Here is a 20,758-nt window from a genome sequence, read left to right on the forward strand (position 1 = left end):
GTATCACTTTAAAAAAGGTATATTCCTTCCTCAGGACAGGCCATCAAAATTAGATAGGGGGTCCAACTTCCAGCAACCCCCGCCAATTAGGTTTTTGAAGCGTTGAGAGAGCTTGTGTCATGGCATTGCTATACTGATAGTAGTGCAGTGCTGTGTCATTCACCTAAATGGGACAACACTTCACTACAAATACCCAAAATAATATGGGGATGCGAGGAGGAGAAGATGTAAACATTGAGGAGGCTGCAGTCCTTGCAAAAGTGCAGTGATCCAGTACTGTATGTTATGTGTGGCTTGAAGAAGGACTACCTAAATAAACTGAACTGTATATATGCATGTTTGCACTTTTCTATTGTTATCAGGTAATGGCAGATGGCAATCAGAGAGTTAAACTTCCATATACTTTCTGCTCTTTACTGTTACTTCCGGTGGACAATATATGCTGTTTAGCTTGATAGATTACTATAGAACCTTCTAGTAAAGGTAGAGTAACTCTTAAGTCTAATGCTGCGTTTACACGAAACGATAATTGGCCCGATCGTACGATTAACAATGTCGGAGTAAGGGTTTTTTTTTCATAACGATTAGCGTTTAGACGGTACAATATATCGTACGGAAAATTCGTTTTGCAATCGCTTAAGCCTATCTCACACATTGGTTAAATCGGCGAACGATCTGCGAATTTTTTGCGAACGATCAAGACCATTTGAGAACATGTCAAAAGATCAAAATGAACGATTTCTCGCTTGTTGTTTGATCGTTCGCTGCGTTTATATGTACAATTATCGTTCAAATTCGATCGTTATCGCGCAAATTCGCACGATAATCATTACGTGTAAACGGAGCATTACCCTTTATACCTAAGTGCAATTAACCCAAAATGTTTTGCTTATAAATACCCAGCTTTTCTTAAGTTGTTGGTCTCAAATGGTCCTAAAGTCTGCAAAAGTTACTGGTCTTAGAGCAAGTGCTAAAAGGCTGACCAGAATTGCGTGTACCAATATTGCCGAAGTTTAACGCACACCTTAAAAGATTTTCTTACAAATAGCCAAGCCAAGAAAACATATTTTTGCCTCTTCACAGCCTCTGAACCCAGCTTAAAGCCAAGCTCAAAAACTTTAGGGATTCAGCATCATAGGATTGCACTATAAAACCACTACACGTTGCACTGGTTAACTCTTTCAGTGCCATCGACCACCTGCCACCATCTGTCAAGATACTGCTTATGCAACTGTTCCTCCATTGTATGGCTATGTTCACACACACACTCAAAAAAAGAGAAAAGGCGGACAATTTTGATATTTGAAAAAAAGACCGTTATTGCCGCAATTTAACTGACTTCAATGGCAATGCATTGAAGTCAGTGGAAAGACGGACGTCCACTGCACACAATGTATTGAATAACAGACTTTTTTTTACCGCGGATGTCAAAATAATGAACATGATCGTTATTTTTGGACGTCTTTTGCAAACAGCGGACGTTTTTTATTAGTTGTTCACACACAGTTTTTCTTTTGTCACCGTTCTTTCTCCATTTTTACTATTAAATTCAATGGACTTTTCAATTAAGATACACCCAAAGGCCAATTAGTAACCCCAAACTAGAATAATGTACCAACAGCCGTCAATGTACTAAGGGAAGGCTAGACAGTTAAATAACGTCCGTTATTTCAGACTCAAAATGACGGACATCATTTTAAGTGGAGCTGAAAAAAACGTGTGAACATAGCCAATGGAACATGTTTAGTACAAGTTCTACCAGTCAGGGCAAAGCATCCCGAGTTCAAGGACTTTCCTCTTTGTGATGACCTCCATTGGCAAAACCTTGTTGAGCTTACAGGGGACCATCATCAGGTTTGCAGCGCTACTTTGCCACATGAAATTGCTATACTACTCCTAGCTAGCATGCACTACAGTGCTCATCATCCCTGTGGCTACCAGATATGCACTGTGGCCACTGATTTGCAGTGGTGCCAGGAGTGGTACCCCTGCTGATCTAATACTGATCTAATATCAAGAGGACAGGTCATCAATTTTATAAAACTTGATAACATATTTAATGTTATGTTTACTTCACTTCGCAAAATATGTTATGTTTACTTCACTTCGCAATGTACTATTTTTTAAAAGAACAGACGTGTTTTCCATTAAAACAACGGCCATTCTTTTCATACTGCAATGAAATGCATTAAAGTTAATAGAATGACCATTGTTCAATACATTGTGTGAAACCAACAGGTGTTGTTCTATTGACTTCAATGCATTTCATTGCAGTATGAAAAGAACGTCCGTTGTTTTACTTGAAAACAATGACCGTTCTTTTAAAAAATAGTATGTTGTGTGAATATAGTCTTAGAGAGAACATTACACTTTGCTGTATACTGGGAAAAGATATAAACTTATCCACCGGACAAAAGTGTGACCGTTTTGATTCCATTGGGCTACTATACATTGGTATATCAATTTTTTTTTGTGTTACGGACTAGCATAGTGGACTGTACAAGCTAGACACAAAGGTATACAATAAGAAAACCTATACCTCGTGGTATACATAATAAATACACTACAAACAGAGAATCGATATACGCTGCTATCATTCATATAGATGTGCCCATCCCCCCATTCATTCTCTGAGCATCATAATCCACACAAGTCCTCTTGTATTTATTATCTATACAGAAAACTTTTATTTCCCTTCATTTAAAAGCAGAGAAAAGATACGCACATTGTTGATCTTCCTGCTTTTACCCTGTAAATAATGTAATTGAGTACTCTAGATGAGGCCGGCGGAGAACAAAGACATGTTTTATAACTAGAGGGGGAATAATCAATGGATATCGATCCAAGAACAACTCAACCGTAACCGCAACACAATGAAATTATTATCTGGTAGCAAGATGCACAGGCAGTGAGTATTTTAATATCATCTGGACAGGCGCTCCCTGTGTGGTAGCGTTGTGTGATCTCTTTACAGACCCAAAGGTTGAATTGAATAAGAGGGTAATGTCATGGTCTCAGCCCTTTGGTGTTATGTCTAAGGCTGTGTATCCAACATACTATCAAAGCAATCATTACAACAACCTCTGCCTTGAGGAACATGTTCCCGATTGTAGTAGGGAGGCAAAAGGCTGGTGGGACCCAAATACCAGTCCTGCCCCTTCATACACATCCACTGTCCGCTGTATTATATGTGCATGTGTTTTCAATGAGGAGAAGACAACAAGTCACTCTGGGTCTCACCTCACCTCTGAGAACAAAGTAGGTGGCAGGTTGGACGTGCCATTTATTCATCCCATTAATAGAGTTGATCGAACCTTGGGAAATCCTAGGTTGGATCGAACTCGAACATTCACAAATCTGCTGCATTTGATTGCTGATGCCTTTCCGGTCCGTGGGGAAGGAGGAGAGTGCTTGGGGACCGCCTGGAATTCTGGGATTCAGCCTATTACCTAGGCTGAATCCAAGAATTCCTGGTAGTACCCGGGCACTCTCCTCCTTCCTCACGGACCGGGAAGGCATCAGCAATCAAATGCAGCAGATTTGTGAATGTTCGAGTTCGATCCAACCTAGGATTTCCCGAGGTTCGCTCAACTCTACCCATAAATAACTATGATAAGTCTCATACTCAATGACAACATAAGATATATATATATATATATATATATATATATATATATATATCTTGTGTCATAGATACAAAAATCCTGCATGCCCTAACAATACCATTATAATACATGAATGCGGATCAGTAAATCTCATTTGCTTTACTGTAACATGTCTTTCCATTCAATTGAGAGCGCTGTAGAAAAACAACGACGAAACCCATGTAAAATAACATCCTCATATGTGATGTGATGACTTGGTTCCTACAAATGGTTATTGCCGATTACTGGCCTGTGTAAAAACGCCAACGATCAGCTTAAAAACAAGCAAACGCTCATTTGTTGACTGATCACATCTTCTATGTAAATGTGAAAATCATTGTTTGTCGCCAACACATTGTCTCCCAATGTAAAGAGTGAACGTGGTGCCGGCAATGATCGATGTCTATAAGCAGAGGGTTTTCCAGGAACGACTGTAAAAATGATTCTTCATTCTATCCTCTGCCAATGAAGTGAACAGGCGCTGACCTATATTGTTGATCAGTGCTTGTATGGCAGACCATTTGCGATAAAGTGTTCTTGTCGTTATAACTTTCAAAATCTAAATCAGCAGTAGATTTACATTCATTATTTTTTTTTAGTTATCTTGGAAGACACAGCACTTCCGGTTTTCTCAAAAACAGGAAAAAGAAAACAGGAAGTCCCGTGTTTCCCAGGCCATCTGAGCGCTCACAGAGAGAAGGCAGTCATGTGACTGATGGACACATTGAGCCGTGACTCTCTGTACTGGCCGGAATTCCTGTGTTTAGTCTGTTTTTTACAAACAGCACAACTCAGAAAATCTGCTTTCAGGAGACTGGACCTGGATTTCTGGTAAGTACAGCTTTGTTTTACAGCATGATAACAACAACAAAAAAAAATGTATACTGCAAATTTGCTTTATATCATGTCTACTGTTGATTTCGATTTTAAAAGTTATAACGACAGTGACACTAAAGTCAGTAAAGTGAATCCTTTAGAAAATGCTATTATAATATGAAAATTCTGTTGATAAACGTAGGATTAGATGACATTTATTATATTAAATATAATATGAATTCAAAAATCACTATCTTATTAAGGCTATGTTCACACAAAAGTTCATGCAATCGGAAACAACGGCTGTACTTTGTATGAAAACATACGTTGCCTTGCTTTCTATGCGATCACACAGTATACGCTCCGGCCGGGATCTCTCGCGGCGCTGTAGAAAACTGACATTTCAGTTTTCTGCGGCCGCTATGCAGTGAATAGCGGCCGCAGAAATCCATGTCAGTGCACACTGTGAAGCGAGTGGCTCCGGCTGCACACTCCATCGTATGCAGTCGGGAGTTCTGATGCAGGCGCACACGGATGCGCCCGCATCAGAACTCTGCGGCTGCAAAGATCATCCGGCCAGTACTGCAGTACCAGCCGGGATGATCTTTTCAGAGACCGGCCGTTCCGTGACCTGGCCGGGTGACGGAGCGGCCGGTCTCTTACTGTGTGTGAACATAGCCTAACAATGTATAAAAGACTGGTTACTAAAGTGGTGCTCCATGTAAATCCCATCTAAGAGACTGTAGCTGTCAGGTAGTGTGTCCCCATAAACCAGTGTATGAAATGACATTGGAATAGAATTATGATGATCATTTAGGTAGAGAAAGTCTTCAATGTTCAGTGTAATATCACCTGTTATGTAATTATGAATAAAATACTATGATTAATATTGAACCTCACATTGTCTATGCATTTAATAAAATTTCCCTGTCATTGAAAAAAAAAAAAAAAACTTCAGACACTTTCAGTGAGTGGCTGCGTGTTCACACCCCAGTGATCTCTAGATATAGCTGGGAGAAGCACATAGTCAGGCTTTTCATTCCCTGGTTCCTTGCCATCTCAGGCCATGTTCACACAACGTATGTTTTGTATAAATCACGGCCGTTGTTGCAATTTGCAACAATGGACATGATTTATACAAAACATACGTTGTGTGTGTATAAATGGATTCCAGTACTGCAGTACTGGCCGGGATGATCTTTAGTAACAGTGGATCACAGAATGGCTGGTGTTATACCATGTGTGAACATGTCCTCAGTGTATATGACATATGCTCCATAGACTTAAGTAACCATCATTGAAATATTTAAGAGGGCCATTTCAGCATACCAATATCCCATGTCAATATATGGCTTAGTTTATTGTACAACAGACAAAATGTACTTACTTTTCCATATACTCCAATACGAGTTTGGTCAACAAATGGTAACTGCTTCAGTTGCCTGGAGAAAAATGAGTATTTGATGAAGTCAAGAGTGAATAAAGCTCTGTATTCTCCTGTATTGATCACCTTGTCCTAAGATCATTACTGTACAGAATTAAGGAATATATATCATACTCTGCTTTATTACAAACCTGTGCATTATATCCCCACCCTGAATAGACCTAATAGAAATAAAATAATAATAATAATAATAATAATAAATAATAATAATAAAATATATATTATATATATATATATATATACTGTACACACAATAAAACATGGTGATGTGAGGGGGAGACTTTCTTAAGTTAACTTGAAGAACTTGTAAAAGTGGATCTCTGCAAGGTTATCTGGATTTCTTTCTAAAGCATCTTATACTGTGCCTGCTGGGACTTGGGGGAAAATGTATGTAAATGGGTTAATACTTGGCTTGGAGACAGAAGACAAGTGTTGTCATTAAGGGAAGCTATTCTGAATAGATTACAGTAATAAGTGAGGGTCCACAGGGCTCAGCATTTCAGCATATGGCTTTGAAAATGGTTACTACATTTAGTACTGATCGTGTAATGGATTTAAAGTGAATGTGTCACCTAGATTACAACCAGATACTGAAACATGTTCTTTTTTTCTAGTCTGTTTCTATTTTCTGATTGCAGTTTTCATTATTTTAAGGGTAGTAATTCTTCCTGAGCTGTTTTTAACAGCATTTAGAGATATACTTTACAGCAATCTCCATGAACATAGGCAACAATAGACGGTAGCTTCCCCATTCATATGTATGGGAAGGGTTACTGGGTATATCCAGTGACCTTTGTGGAGATGTGGTGTGCACTTCATCTATTGCCTTTTCTATCCACTGTTGTCACCTTTCATTGTAATGCTGTAGACATCACTTTCCATCAGCCTCCTCCTTATCATTACAAACAGAACAAGAACTCTTAGCAAAGTTTTAGGCTTAGCATATACCGATCTCTTTTTTTGCATACCTAGATCTGATCATATACTAACCTATAAAAAAGTTCCAGTATGGACTATGATGGATTATATGTGGCAATGATAGAAGGCTTCTCAATATTTACATCTTGGTCAGAGACTATATTCAGGGACTCTGTTTCAGGGCCTCAGCTGCAGTAGACCAGTACTACAACTGAAGAATTATAGTTGGGCCCCAGCTATGTATTATGGAGTGCACTTCCGCATCGGAAATCCCCACTGCACACTATGGAGCGTGCAGCCAGAGCTGCACACTCCACAGTGTGCACTGACAGGATTTTCTACAATGCCTGACATGTTAGTTTTCTATGGCGCCGCTAGGGATCCCGGCCGGAGTGTATACCATGTGTATACACTCCACCAGGGATTCCCTTGGCCTGCAGCACAACGTAAGTTGTGTACCAATCACGGCAGTTGCAACAATGGCCGTGATTAGCACGGAACTTACGTTGTGTGAACATAGCCTAAAGATGTATTGCTTCTAGACTAATTAGCCATTATTATAGGACAATATGAGCAGATATCTGATACTAGGAATCATACTCTAGTCTTGCTAACTCAGACATGGACTATATAAAGCAGACATACTGCACCACAGATATGTAATCTTTAGCATCGACAGAACCAAGTTTCCGGTCAGTTTCATGAAGCAAATTCAGTCCTTGATTTTTTGATCCCCGGCCATCAAAATGGGCCACAATGATATTGAATGAGCTCACAAGCACCGACTCCCATCCCAGTGAGAACTCCTCTGTGACCTGCTGTGAACCTGGAGCTTCTGGTCTATAAGGAGAGAAAATGTATGTTGTTATGGGGAAAAGAAAACAATCCCTTTAGAGATGAGCGAACCTGGAGCATGCTCGAGTCCATCCGAACCCAAACTTTCGGCATTTGATTAGTGGTGGCTGCTGAACTTGGATAAAGCCAAGGCTAAGGCTATCTGGAAAACATGGATGTAGTCATTGGCTGTATCCATGTTTTCCAGACAACCTTAGAGCTTTATCCAACTTCAGCAGCCCCAGCTAATCAAATGCCGATCGTTCGGGTTCGGATGGACTCGAGCATGCTCCAGGTTCACTCATCTCTAAATCCCTTACATACAGCAGATGTTTTTGTAACAAATAAAGCTTTGAGTAGTCTTGGGAAAAAATGTAAACGCATTTTCTCTAAAAAGGCCACAGTGCATCCGGTCTAATACACCAGGGTTATGGATACACTGCCAGCAAGTACACTGATCCCTCAACTTACAATGGCCTCAAGATACAATATTTTCAACATACAATGTTCCTTTCTGGACCATCGTAACTTGAGACCAGACACAAAATACAACATACAATGCTACAGACAGTCAGGATCTGCAGTACATGTAAATAACTAGATGATCAACCAATGATACTGGCCATTTTACTGGTAAAACCCCAGTAGTGAAATGCCTGCACTGGTTGGCTGTCTAGTAGTGATTCTCTGAGTATAGTGTGATACTACATGTCCTGTGCTGCTCTTTACCTGGGCCAGTTTTCCATAGAATTTTGGTTTCAACATACAATAGTCGTCCTGGAATCAATTAATATCGTATGTTGAGGGACGACTGTATATTATGGATTCTATTGTTCTAAATTTAGAACAATGTACAAAACCATGTGCCCCCAATAAGAACTTTGACCCTTGTTCACTATCAGACATGTAGGTATGGACCGTGGAAGCTTGCCATAAAGACAATAGCAGACGCATGCTCAGCAGGAGCAATACATAAAGAAAGACTTTATGATAACCATGCTTGACATTTCATTGATATTAAATATATATATATACATATATTAACTCAATATGATAGAAAGTGACTGTTAGCGCCATACCATGAATCAGTCACTGTGAATGTTACTTACAGCCAGAAAACCAAGGGGTACTCTGAATCTTCATATCCTGATGGGAGAGTCAGACGGAGAGGAAGATCTGGAGGATAGGAAGGAAAAGTGTGTTGGAAGTTAATTCGTGGAAACTGTTAGATACTGGGGAAATTTACTAAACAAAATTAGCCTGCCATTTCACCAAAAGTTCACTCCTATTCCACCTACCTTGACAAATAAGAGATGTTTGCATTAATGGTAAAAAAGCTTGACCGTAAACCAAATCTACCTTTTATTGGTGTTCACACATGTTATGGGTTTTGGGGTGTATATAGTGCCCCTCCTTCATGTACAATACGGACATTAACATATTGTATCTCAGGAAGGGGCACTATATAGACTCCAAAACCCATGACATGTGTGAACCCCAATAAAAGGTTGATTTGGTTTATGAGAACTGGCTTGGTGGATCTATTTTTTAGCTAGTGATTTACATTTTGGTATCCACATCTGATAGGCAGCTTAAGTATTCCCGCTATTTCTTGGAAGGATCCTTGGGATGCGCCTAGAAAAATGACCACGGTGTAATAAAATGTGTCACATAATAGCAATGTGCACTTTTTGGCCGGGTTTACATTGTCTGCTCTGTCAGTCTTCTTCGGCCGCTATTTAATGCATAGCGGCCGCACAAAACTGACATGTCAGTTTTCGGTGTGGCCCCAAGGAATCCCGGCCAGAGTGTATACAGTGTATATACACTCCAGCCAGGATTCCATAGCAATGAATGTGATAGGTAAATTCATTAAACAACGTGCGTGGTTGCAAACCTGCAACTATGGCCGTTGTTTAATGAATTTATTTGTAGTGTGAATTTAGCCTTTAGGTGCAAACTGTTGAGGTAAAGGTTCACAAACAATTGGGTGTTCTGACCTTATCACCAGGATAAGTCATCTATATGAATTTGGTGCAATTTTTTTTGCTGACTCAGAAAAAGGTTCACACATTAGTCCGTAATTGTGCACCCACAACTATGGACAGAATTCGGATGGTTATCCATCTCTGTCTGCATTTGCACAGATCCATTGATTTAAATCTGTGCCACAAGTATGGCCTGTATTGGGTCAGTATTTTTGAGGCACTGATCACAGCCCTTTTATGGTTGTTGCAGGGAACAATGTGACATCATCCTTTACATGTAGCTTATATCAGGAATGGGTGAGATGTCGTAAAGCAAGCCAGTGGATTTTCATTTACAGCATGATTTTTGTATGTTGGTGATGCCATGTCTGACGTATTCTTTACAGAACATCTTACTTACCATAGTTATCAATATGGATAAATCTGTAGAGTGTCTCTGGCATGTCCTTCTCAGATAGGGAAGTTTTCAGTGGTTGGTTGTCCTCCAGCATTTGGAAATCTAGGAAATAAAAAATGGAAAAAAAGCAGTGTAATATAGATGGAGATACTGCCCGCGTAGATAGCACATGAGTTGACATGATATGTAACTATTGTGTATTGAAAATGTAAAAAGTTAAATGTATAATTTGAACTGAAATGAGAGCCAATACATCATGTTCACTTCAGTATGTATTAAAAAGTTACTTGGTTTTCCAAAATGCTTAGAGTTTGCCATTGTTGGACACCCCATAGGGAAAGAACACTGCATTGGTCTTGCTACTATATGTCCTCCTGTCACGGCCGCGGCGGCGTCCTGTGTTCCGGGCCGCCGCCGCGACCTCCTCCTGCCCCATGCAGCCGCCGGGGTCCTTGTGCAGGGACCCGGCGCTGCTGCTAGTTCGGCCCCTGGAGGCGCCTCACCTCTCCTCCGCTCCTGTCTCAGTCTGTGCCGGCCGGCGCGCGCGTCCCCGCCTCCTCGGGCGCGCGCGCGCCGGCTGTCTCAGATTTAAAGGGCCAGTCCGCCCCTAATTGGTGTTGCACACAATCACTCCCTATAAATTCCAACCCTGCCCCACTACAGGTGTTGGAGCCCCTATATGCTTCCCATAGCGTTTGGCCCAGCTCCCTGTTGTTCCTGACCTTAGTCCTTGTCCCTTGTTCCTGTCTTCAGTCCTTGTCCCTAGTCCTTGCCCGCTGCCTTCCCATTGTTCCTGAGTCCTGTCCGCCACCTGCGAGCACGTCTACTATCCTCTGCCTGCACTATCTCCTGCCTACTGCTCCTGCCACGCCTCGCCTGCCGTCACTAGCAACCAAGCCAGGGGTGACGTGCTTTCCGCCCGAGACCTACCTACCTCCCTGAACGAACTCATCCTACTGGCCACCAGGGTCGATACTCGTTTTTCTGAGAGAGAGAGGAGGAGGTCTGGCATGAACGGCGACTAAGCCTGTCCCCTCGCCATCACCAGCTGGCGCCGGTCTTCCAGAATCCTGACGTTCCGGTGTCCCAGTCGACTCCTGAGATTCCTATGCAGGTGGAACGGGCTCACCTGACGCCTGATGAAAGAATTCGTCGTCTGGAGCTGAATCTCTGCCTCTACTGCGGTGGTTCGGATCACTTTCGGCTGAGATGTCCCCAACGTCCTCAAGCGTCCGGGAAACGCCAGCACCTAGGTCCGGTGGGAGAGGTCTCCCTAAGTGTGAATGCCACCTCTCCAAGATTGTCTGTGCCAGTTTCCATCCAGACACCCTCAGGACAAACTCACCAGACTACTGCCTTTCTCGATTGTGGGTCAGCAGGCAATTTTATTGCAGCTACATTGGTCCAGAGATGGCGGCTACCCGTGACCCCACTAGCCAGACCCCTGACTATCTCCTCGGTCACGGGCGAGATTCTTACCGACCATGTGCACTACCAGACCGCACCTCTAGTCCTCCTGGTGGGCACTTCACATCTGGAAAAGATCTCCTTCTACGTCCTGCCCCATTTTTCTTCCACCACCCTCCTGGGACTCCCTTGGCTGCAATTACATGCCCCTAAGCTGGACTGGAGAACCGGGAAGATTCTCAGTTGGGGTCAGGACTGTTCCAACCAGTGTCTGAGGTCACCTCAGCCCAAGTACTCTATGTTGTCACCCGAGCCCGCCAAGCCTTTGTCCGGCCTACCGGCGGAATACCAAGACTTGCCTGATGCCTCCATCTGCAGGCAAGAAAGAGGGGGAGGCCAAAGGGGGGGGGGGGGTACTGTCATGGCCGCGGCGGCGTCCCGTGTTCCGGGCCGCCGCGACCTCCTCCTGCCCGATGCAGCCATGCAGCCATGCTGCTGCTAGTTCGGCCCCTGGGGGCACCTCACCTCTCCTCCGCTCCTTTCTCCGTCTGTGCCTGCCGGCGCACGCGTCCCCGCCTCCTAGGGCGCGCGCGCCGGCTGTCTCAGATTTAAAGGGCCAGTCCGCCCCTAATTGGTGTTGCACACAATCACTCCCTATAAATTCCAACCCTGCCCCACTACAGGTGTTGGAGCCCCTATATGCTTCCCATAGCGTTTGGCCCATCTCCCTGTTGTTCCTGACCTTAGTCCTTGTCCCTTGTTCCTGTCTTTAGTCCTTGTCCCTAGTCCTTGCCCGCTGCCTTCCCATTGTTCCTGAGTCCTGTCCGCCACCTGCGAGCACGTCTACTATCCTCTGCCTGCACTATCTCCTGCCTACTGCTCCTGCCACGCCTCGCCTGCCGTCCCTAGCAACCAAGCCAGGGGTAGCGACCTGGGGGTCGCCTGCCGCAGCAAGTCCATCCCGCCTTGCGGCGGGCTCTGGTGAAAACCAGCGGCCCCTTAGACTCCGCTCCCTGGTAAGGTTAGTGCCATCGCTGGTGACGGCCCAGTGGATCCACTACTCCAGGCGTTACACCTCCATACATGTGATCATGGGGGCCCCAGCAGCTGGTTATCCCCAAACCTATGGAAGGGGATAACATTGCACCTTATGATAACCCCTTTGAAAAGAATGTATGGAACTACTGTAGATGTGTTTGTCTGGATCCTAGGAAGCTCAGTACAGTACAGTACAGTACAGTAAACTTTCACTTGATGAATCTTTACCTGTCAATGTAGATAACTTGGTAGACTGGATTGCCATGGACAGTCTGTGGCACTTACCTTTTGGGTTGTGGGTTTGGTGCACAGAGACTTGAGGAACTCCCGGACCTTTAGGAAAAATAATGATTTTTATAATCAGAATATATTATACGCATGTACTTTGAATGAGAAATGTGAATAACATTAAATTATACAGAAAATACTGGATACCAGATGGGCAACCATCATGAGGCTATGTTTTTGACAGGGCATTTGGTTGCAAAAAAAGGATCCAAAAACAGATGCAATTGTGTGCAATCTGTTGGGATCCATTTTTTTATGATTTCAATGGATGCTTTTTATTTTTTTATTTTTAGCGTACACAAAAACGTGGTTGACCATGTTTTTGTGTATGTTAATGCAAAAATGCAGTGTGAACCCAGCCTAATAATATGTATCAATTGCTGCCCTAACCTACCAAATAAATCAACAACTAACAAAGAGAAACTGCTATAGACGCCCTTCGTGCTTTAACAGCAAGATTTGGGATCCAGAATTAACTTTCCTATAACAACCACTTATTTTATAAACTGCTCAGCACAAATCAATCTCCTATTTAGCTAAATTGAGCTACACATGTCCTTCTAAACCCCATTCCTGGCTAAAAATACTCATCCAATATCCATCAACTGATTGTACACTTGTACAGAACTAACTAGTTGTACCATTCTTGCATTTATCCTGGCTCCCGAGTGGATATTCGCCAGTATAAGATGACGTCTGATTGCAAAATCCATCAATAACTACTTACACTAAGCAGATGTATTTGATCAGGTCTCCCAATGCTTCCCAGATATCCTGTGCTGGTCAGAATCTGAAAATAACACTTTCCGACACTACACTCTGAACTTTAAAATTTTAGCACTGATAGCTTCAATGGGTGAATTCTATTTTGCCAAGGGGAGAGTAATAACAGACGCTCATAACCAGTCACCTTTACAGAATAGGATGAAGAAGCTGCCTCCAGGACTAAATTCCACATCCACAAAATGACAGCCTGGAATCAGGTCACAAGTCAGACATGTGCGGTTCAGAGAGCCTGATGTTTCCACGCTGCATTAAGAGAAGGATATGGCTATGTTAGTTCTCCCTTATGTATATACATTAGACATTTGGTTTGCTATATGCTCTATGGAAAGGTTAATATAACCACTGTCATCCTACAAAGATTTAGACATAGACTTAGGAGAAAAATACTCACTGGTACTACTCAGCGACCGAACCAGTATACAGTGGTTTTCAATAAATTAGAATATCAATTTTTTTCCAGTAATTCAATTCAAAAAGTGACCACATATATTCTATAGAGTCATTACATACAGAGTGAACTTTTTCAAGCGTTTATTTTTTGTTAACGTTGATGATTATGGATTACAGCCAAGAAAAACACAAAAGTCTATATTTCATAAAATTAGAATAATTAACCCAAAATACCTGCTAAGTGTTATAAAAGGTCCCTAAGAGTCCATTTACACAGAAAGATTATCTGACACATTATCTGCCAAAGATTTGAAGCCAAAGCCAAAAACAGACTATAAACAGAGATCAGGTCATAAAAGAAAGCCCGAGATTTCTCCTCTTTTCAAATCCATTCCTGGCTTTGGCTTCAAATCTTTGGCAGATAATCTGACAGATAATCTTTCTGTGTAAATGGACCCTTATGGTGCGTTTACACAGGCAGATTTATCTGACAGATTTTGGAAGCCAAAACCAGGAATGGATTTGAAAAAAGGAGAAAGCTCAGTCTTTCCTTTATGACCCGTTCCCTGTTTATGGTCTGTTCCTGGCTTTGGCTTCAAAAATCTGTCAGATAAATCTGCCTGTGTAAACGCACCATTAGGCTATGTTCACACTATGTAAGTTTCCGGCCGTAGCGCTTTCCATGAATAAGCGGCCGGAGACTTACGTAGTTAGCGTATAATGGAAAGTATACGAAGTACAGCCGCACAGTTCACACTACGTACGAACTTACGCCCGGATCGTACACGGCGGCGTAAAAAATTAACCAGACCATTGTTTGCGTACGAAAATGCCGGAACTTACGCCGTAGCGTTACATGCGGTCCTGTACGTAGTGGTGATTTCTTCATTTTTGCAGCTTTTTGTGCCGATCCAAAAGGTTCTGTGGGGTGTCCGGGGCTAGGCGAAGCTTTCCAAGTAAAAGACCGCTGTCAGATCGCTACGTAGGGCGCTCGGGAAGCGTAAGTAGACTTCGGGTGTAAGTTCGCGGTCCGTACGCAGCCGGCCGCAAGTAGCGTAAATCTCCGGCCGGAGTTTACCGCGGTTATGTCCGGCTGCAAAAATATGCGGCCGGACATATACGCAGTGTGAACATAGCCTTAGTCTGGTTTAGTATGAAACACAATCATGGGGAAGACTGCTGACTTGACAGATGTCCAGACGGCAGTCATTCACACACTCCACAAGGAGGGTAAGCCACAAAAGTTCATTGCTAAAGAAGCTGGCTGTTCTCAGAGTGCTGTATCAGAGCATATTAATGGAAAGTTGAGTAGAAGTAAAAAGTGTGGTAGAAAAAGGTGCACAAGCAACCGGGAGAACCGCAGTCTTAACAGGATTGTAACAAAAAGGCCATTCAAAAATTTGGGAGAGATTCACTAAGAGTGGACTGCTGCTGAAGTCAGTGCTTCAAAAGCCACCACATAGACGTCTGCAGGACATGGGCTACAAGTGTTGCATTCCATGTGTCAAGCCACTCCTGACCAATAAACAACAGAAGCGTCTTATCTGGGCCAAGGAAAAGAACTGGACTGTTGATCAGTGGTCCAAGGTGCTGATTTCAGATGAAAGTAAATTTTGCATTTTATTTGGAAATCAAGGTCCCAGAGTCTGGAGGAAGAGTGGAGAGGTACACAATCCAAGCTGCTTGAGGTCTAGTGTGAAGTTTCCACAATCAGTGATGGTTTGGGGAGCCATGTCATTTGCTGGTGTAGGTTCACTGGGTTTCATCAACACCAAAGTCAACGCTGCCGTCTACCAGGAAATTTGAGAGCACTTCATGTTTCCCTGTGCTGAAAAGATTTTTGGAGATGGAATTTTCATCTTCCAACAGGATTTGGCACCTGTCCACACTGCCAAAAGTACCAATACCTGGTTTACTAACCACAGCATCACTGTGCTTGATTGGCCAGCAAACTCGCCAGACCTAAACCCCATAGAGAATTTATGGGGTATTGTCAAGAGGAAGATGAAAGACACCAGAGCCAACAATGCAGACGGGCTGAAGGCCGCTATCAAAGCAACCTGGGCTTCAATAACACCTCTGCAGTGCCATCAGCTGATGGCCTCCATGCCACATTGCTGCATTGATGCCGTCATTCATGCAAAAGGTGTCCCAACCAAGTACTGGGGGCATTTACTGTACAGACTTTTTATTTGGTCGACATTTCTGTGTTAAAAACATTTTTTTTTCAGTTGGTTTTATATAATATTCAAATTTTCTGAAATACTGGCTTTTGGGATTTTCTTGGCTGTAATCCATAATCAACTTTAACAGAAATAAACGCTTGAAAAAGTTCACTCTGTATGTAATGACTCTATAGAATATATGAGGCCACTTTTTGATTTGAATTACTGGGAAAAAAAAAAAACTTTTTGATGATATTCTAATTTATTGCAAACCACTGTATGAGGCACAGTCCTGCTGTGGCACAAGCAACCATGAAAAGTGCACAATCGGGTTGCAGATAGACAGACAGACATCCTGACAATGCAATTTAAAGAGTCATCCAATGGTACTCACTATAATTCAGGTTGCTTTACTTATTTATACAAACAGTGCCTATTCCAGTCAGGAAGATGCAGCACTCACCACTGTTAACACCCTTTTTTTATGGCTTAGCACTTTCTCAAGGACTCTGGGTAAAGCTCTGGCGTGCAAAGCAGCTGTTGGCTGAGCTAAGGTGGTGCCTCCTCCCGAATGGAATATGCAATGAATTTACAAATAAATGAAGCAACTTGAGTTATAGTGAGCACCATAGGATGACTCTTTGAATTGGTTTACATAGTATAATATTATTACATTCCCTATTAACAGTTGGTAAACACCTCAGGACTCTCTACATATATAGTAGCTATGTGTATGTTGGTTTTTTTTCAGTATGTTCTTTGTCAAACTGGTAAAACTTTTAGATAGTTGTTAGGTCAAGGAGACACAAAGTACCTTTCATATACCCACCTGTGATTTCAGGATGTAGAAAAATGCTTTTATTTTATTGTATTAATTGTGAAAAAAAGGCATTTCCAAGCCCCTAAAGTGCTGGAGGCTTTAACACTTTCCCACTCCCTCTGTCATCTGTATCCTGCTTGATCAAGAGCTTTCAGAGCCGAATGCAGGGTCAAGATTTGGGAGCAGTGCTTAGCTTCCAGCTGACTGTCAGTATGTCAATCAAACAGGGTCAGGGATAGGAGGGGGGACTGTTTCAGCTTATGTGCTATGTTACAGCAGGACAGACAGATATATAAAAGGTACCATATGTCTCCTTGCTCTAACAGTGTCAGCAGTTTGGAACAGGAATTGTGGCTGACCGATCTCTTTAAATACATAACAAAGATAGAAATTTAGGTTAGGCTTCCACCACAAACACTCCTACCTTGTTTCCCCAAAAATAAGACATTCCCTGAAAATAAGGCCTAGTAGAGGTTTTGCTAAATTGCTAAATATAAGGCCTCCCCTGAAAGTAAGACCAACAAAGTTTTTGTTTGGAAGCAGACCAGAAAACCAGGGCTTGCAGCTGTGATTCTTTTTATCCTCTGTCACCTACCTTCACCATCCATTGCAGAGCAGCTGCATGCAGGACATGAAGAACATCACCTACCGCCAACTCCCTGAGTTCTAGAGATGAGCGAACCTCGAGCATGCTCGAGTCCATCCGAACCCAAATGTTCAGCATTTGATTAGTGGTGACTGCTGAAGTTGGATAAAGCCCTAAGGCTATGTGGAAAACATGGATATAGTCATTGGCTGTATCCATGTTTTCCAGACAACCTTAGAGCTTTATCCAACTTCAGCAGCCCCAGCTCATCAAATACCGAAGGATCGGGTTCGGATGGACTTGAACCCGAACCCAGTTCGCTCATCTCTACTGTGTTCCCTTTCACGGCTGCCACTTCTAAATGTGCAGGAACGCTATCAAGAGACCCATCGCCTGCAGCCATCCCCGTTGTTCCCCACCGCCAGATGTACAGCTGCACACAGCCTGCCGTTATCCTGTCGCCATACTGTATGCTGTCCCCGCTGTGCTGTACCAGTGTGCTGCCTGGAGACCACCATATCACATGCTCTGTCCCTGCTTTGCATGTGACATGTGAATACTTCTTCATGGAAAAATAAGACATCCTCTAAAAATAAGACCTAGCGCATCTTTGGGAGCGAATATTAATATAGGACATTTTTATTTTTGGGGAAACACTGTATATGTCCCAAAGATGTATTTTTGGTATGTGCTGGACAAGTATACAGCTACATCACATATACTGTAACTACTAATGCAGGCTGATGATTGAAATCTTATCTGATCCTGGGATACCACCTTGTGTATCATTGGATCTGTAGCTTTGTACTTGAATTTGTTAATAGAAAAGAATTATGTTAAGTTGTGCTGTACCACACCAAATACATAGTACGACTTACTGCCCTCATGAGTTATACCCCTGTATGTGGGTCAATGTGCCTGATGAGGTCATGTATGGTACATAGGATGGGGGAACCTGAGGGAAAAAAACACCAAAATACAGAGGCTTCTTTTTTTTCTTACCTGTAAAGATGTCTTGTTCTGGGTTTATCTTCAGTGCTCAGGAAATAACTGGTATGTACAGTATATACAATAAAGATGAAAGGTCAGAACAAAGTCAGAGTAAAGAGTATTGAATTACGGTCTTTTTATAATCTAATGGACAAGACCTTATAAAGTAATTTCAGATCGTGCTCCCTGCTAACAAGGTTCAGGTTAAATAGCATTACCCCCTGTGGTATGTAAGCAGGCCTATCAGACTATGTAAGGTTGTCTATACCAGACGATATTATCACATATATATATATATATATATATATATATATATAGCTATACATATGCTGTGAAGACATTTGTCTCAGGGATTATTGGAAATCAGCAGGAATACAAGCATGTTATAGACTGTCAGGAGCGTAACTACCACTATAGCAGCCATAGCGGCTGCTATGGGGCCCGCCACATCAGGGGGCCCCATGGCCTGCTCCTGCAATTAACTAAGCCCCCTAAACTGTCATCATTTGCAGCGCTTGCAGTTATGTAGTTATGACTACACTTGACGGTTTAGTGGGGGGGGGGGGGGGGGGGGGCAAATCAAAAGTTTGCAATGGGCCTGGCCATTTCTAGTTATGCCCCTGTAGACTGTGTAATATACTGCATCCAACAGGCTTACAGGATACAGGCAAATATATTCAATGCAAGGGGATCCATGAACTATTAATTAAATGATACCACCATGAGTTATTTAATAGAATTATGGCTACATGTACCATTGCGTTTCTGGCTACATTGTCATTTAGATCAGTTTCATTCCAATATTCCTTCAGTGCTGTCCTGTTTCAACTTGCTAACTCATTGGTCTCCAAACTGTGGCCCTCCAGCTGTTGCAATACTACATTTCCATCATGCCTGGACAGCTAAATCTAATGCTTTAGCTATTTGGGCATGATGGGAATTGTGGTTTTGCAACAGCTGGAGGGCCACAGTTTGGAGACCCATGTGCTAAATTCTTCCATTATATGAACTCTGTACATCTATAATGAAAATATGTATCACTATCCACAGCATAGGTAATAAATGTATGATTGCTGGGGCCCCGCTAACCCCTAAAATGGGGATCCTGAGTCCATGACAATGGTGAGGAGGAGGGTGGCACATTGAATGTCTAAGCCGCTGAACACAATTATTATAGCTGTTGTTATAATGGAGTGACAGTGTGTGTAGCCACCAGTTCAGCTAATCTCCTCCTCACTGTGTTGTGTAATATAGAAGAATGGAGGAGCTCCAGACCCCTGCCTAATTATTGGTAACCACATAATCTCCTGTCAGTCATCTCACACTTATGCCAGGAATCAATACTCACACTGTTTTGTTGTCTGAATTGTAGGCCACAATCCTTGTGACGTCCCATTCCCCAGACGTCAACATCTGTAAAGAGTTTTCCTTTCCGCCTAGCTGCAGTAAAGATAAGAGTATGTTAACTAGTCATATGCTACATTTTATTATATTTAGGGTATGTCATGTAGATGAGAGAAGCAGCTAGAAAAGCAATGCTCTAACAGTGATCCTTTTTTGAAGGAAGGATTAATGGTGCGTTCACACCTACAGGATCTGCAGCTGATTTTCTGCAGCAGATTTCATTTAAATAACTGAACACAGCATCAAATCTGCTGCAGACCTGCTGCAGATCCTGTAGGGGTGAACGCACCCTAAACATGGAAAAACTCATCCTATAACTATCCTTGTTACTAATATGATATAAGAAGAGGCATATATATATATATATATATATATATATATATATATAGTATATGTCAGGGTAAATTGAAATCACTGACCAGTCTTTTACCAAACTTTTCCATTTATTTATTAAGCAATTCTCTGCTACAAAAATGGGAAACTTTGGAACTTACAGTACAGTCATGGGCAAAAGTTTTGAGAATGACACAAATATTATATTTTCACATGATCTGCTACCCTCTGGTTTTTATGTGTGTTTGTCAGATGTTTTTATCACATACAGAAATATAATTGCAATCATATTATGAGTAACAAAAGCTTATATTGACAGTTAGAATGAGCAATTCTCCCTGGCATGCTCTCAATCAACTTCTGGACCAAATCCTGACTGATAGCAGTCCATTCTTGCACAATCAGTGCTTGCATTTTGTCCGAATTTGTTGGTTTTTGTTTGTCCACCCGTCTCTTGATGATTGACCACAAGTTCTCAATGGAATTAAGATCTGGGGAGTTTCCAGGCCT

General features: G+C 42.3%; 1 protein-coding gene and 1 long non-coding RNA gene across 2 annotated transcripts in view; both read right to left on the reverse strand.

Annotated features, from left to right (window-relative positions):
• Nucleotides 1–10,059: 10,059 nt before the first annotated feature.
• LOC138793522 (uncharacterized) lies at nt 10,060–13,759 on the reverse strand. The gene is made up of 3 exons (XR_011363286.1): nt 13,685–13,759; nt 12,772–12,819; nt 10,060–10,143 (listed from the first exon to the last, which is right to left on the reverse strand). It is a non-coding gene; the product is annotated as an uncharacterized lncRNA (long non-coding RNA).
• Nucleotides 13,760–15,702: 1,943 nt separating this feature from the next.
• The window catches only part of LOC138794148 (inactive dipeptidyl peptidase 10-like), a 65,612-nt gene continuing 60,556 nt past the window's right edge, over nt 15,703–20,758 (reverse strand). The window contains exons 11-12 of the mRNA XM_069972915.1: nt 19,860–19,951; nt 15,703–15,838 (exon numbers count right to left, since the gene is read on the reverse strand). Of these exons, the coding sequence (XP_069829016.1) occupies nt 15,703–15,838; nt 19,860–19,951 (228 nt within the window). The remainder of the gene's footprint in view (nt 15,839–19,859; nt 19,952–20,758) is intronic.

Source organism: Dendropsophus ebraccatus, chromosome 5 (genome assembly GCF_027789765.1).
Source record: "Dendropsophus ebraccatus isolate aDenEbr1 chromosome 5, aDenEbr1.pat, whole genome shotgun sequence".
In the NCBI taxonomy this organism is placed as follows: Eukaryota; Metazoa; Chordata; class Amphibia; order Anura; family Hylidae; genus Dendropsophus; species Dendropsophus ebraccatus.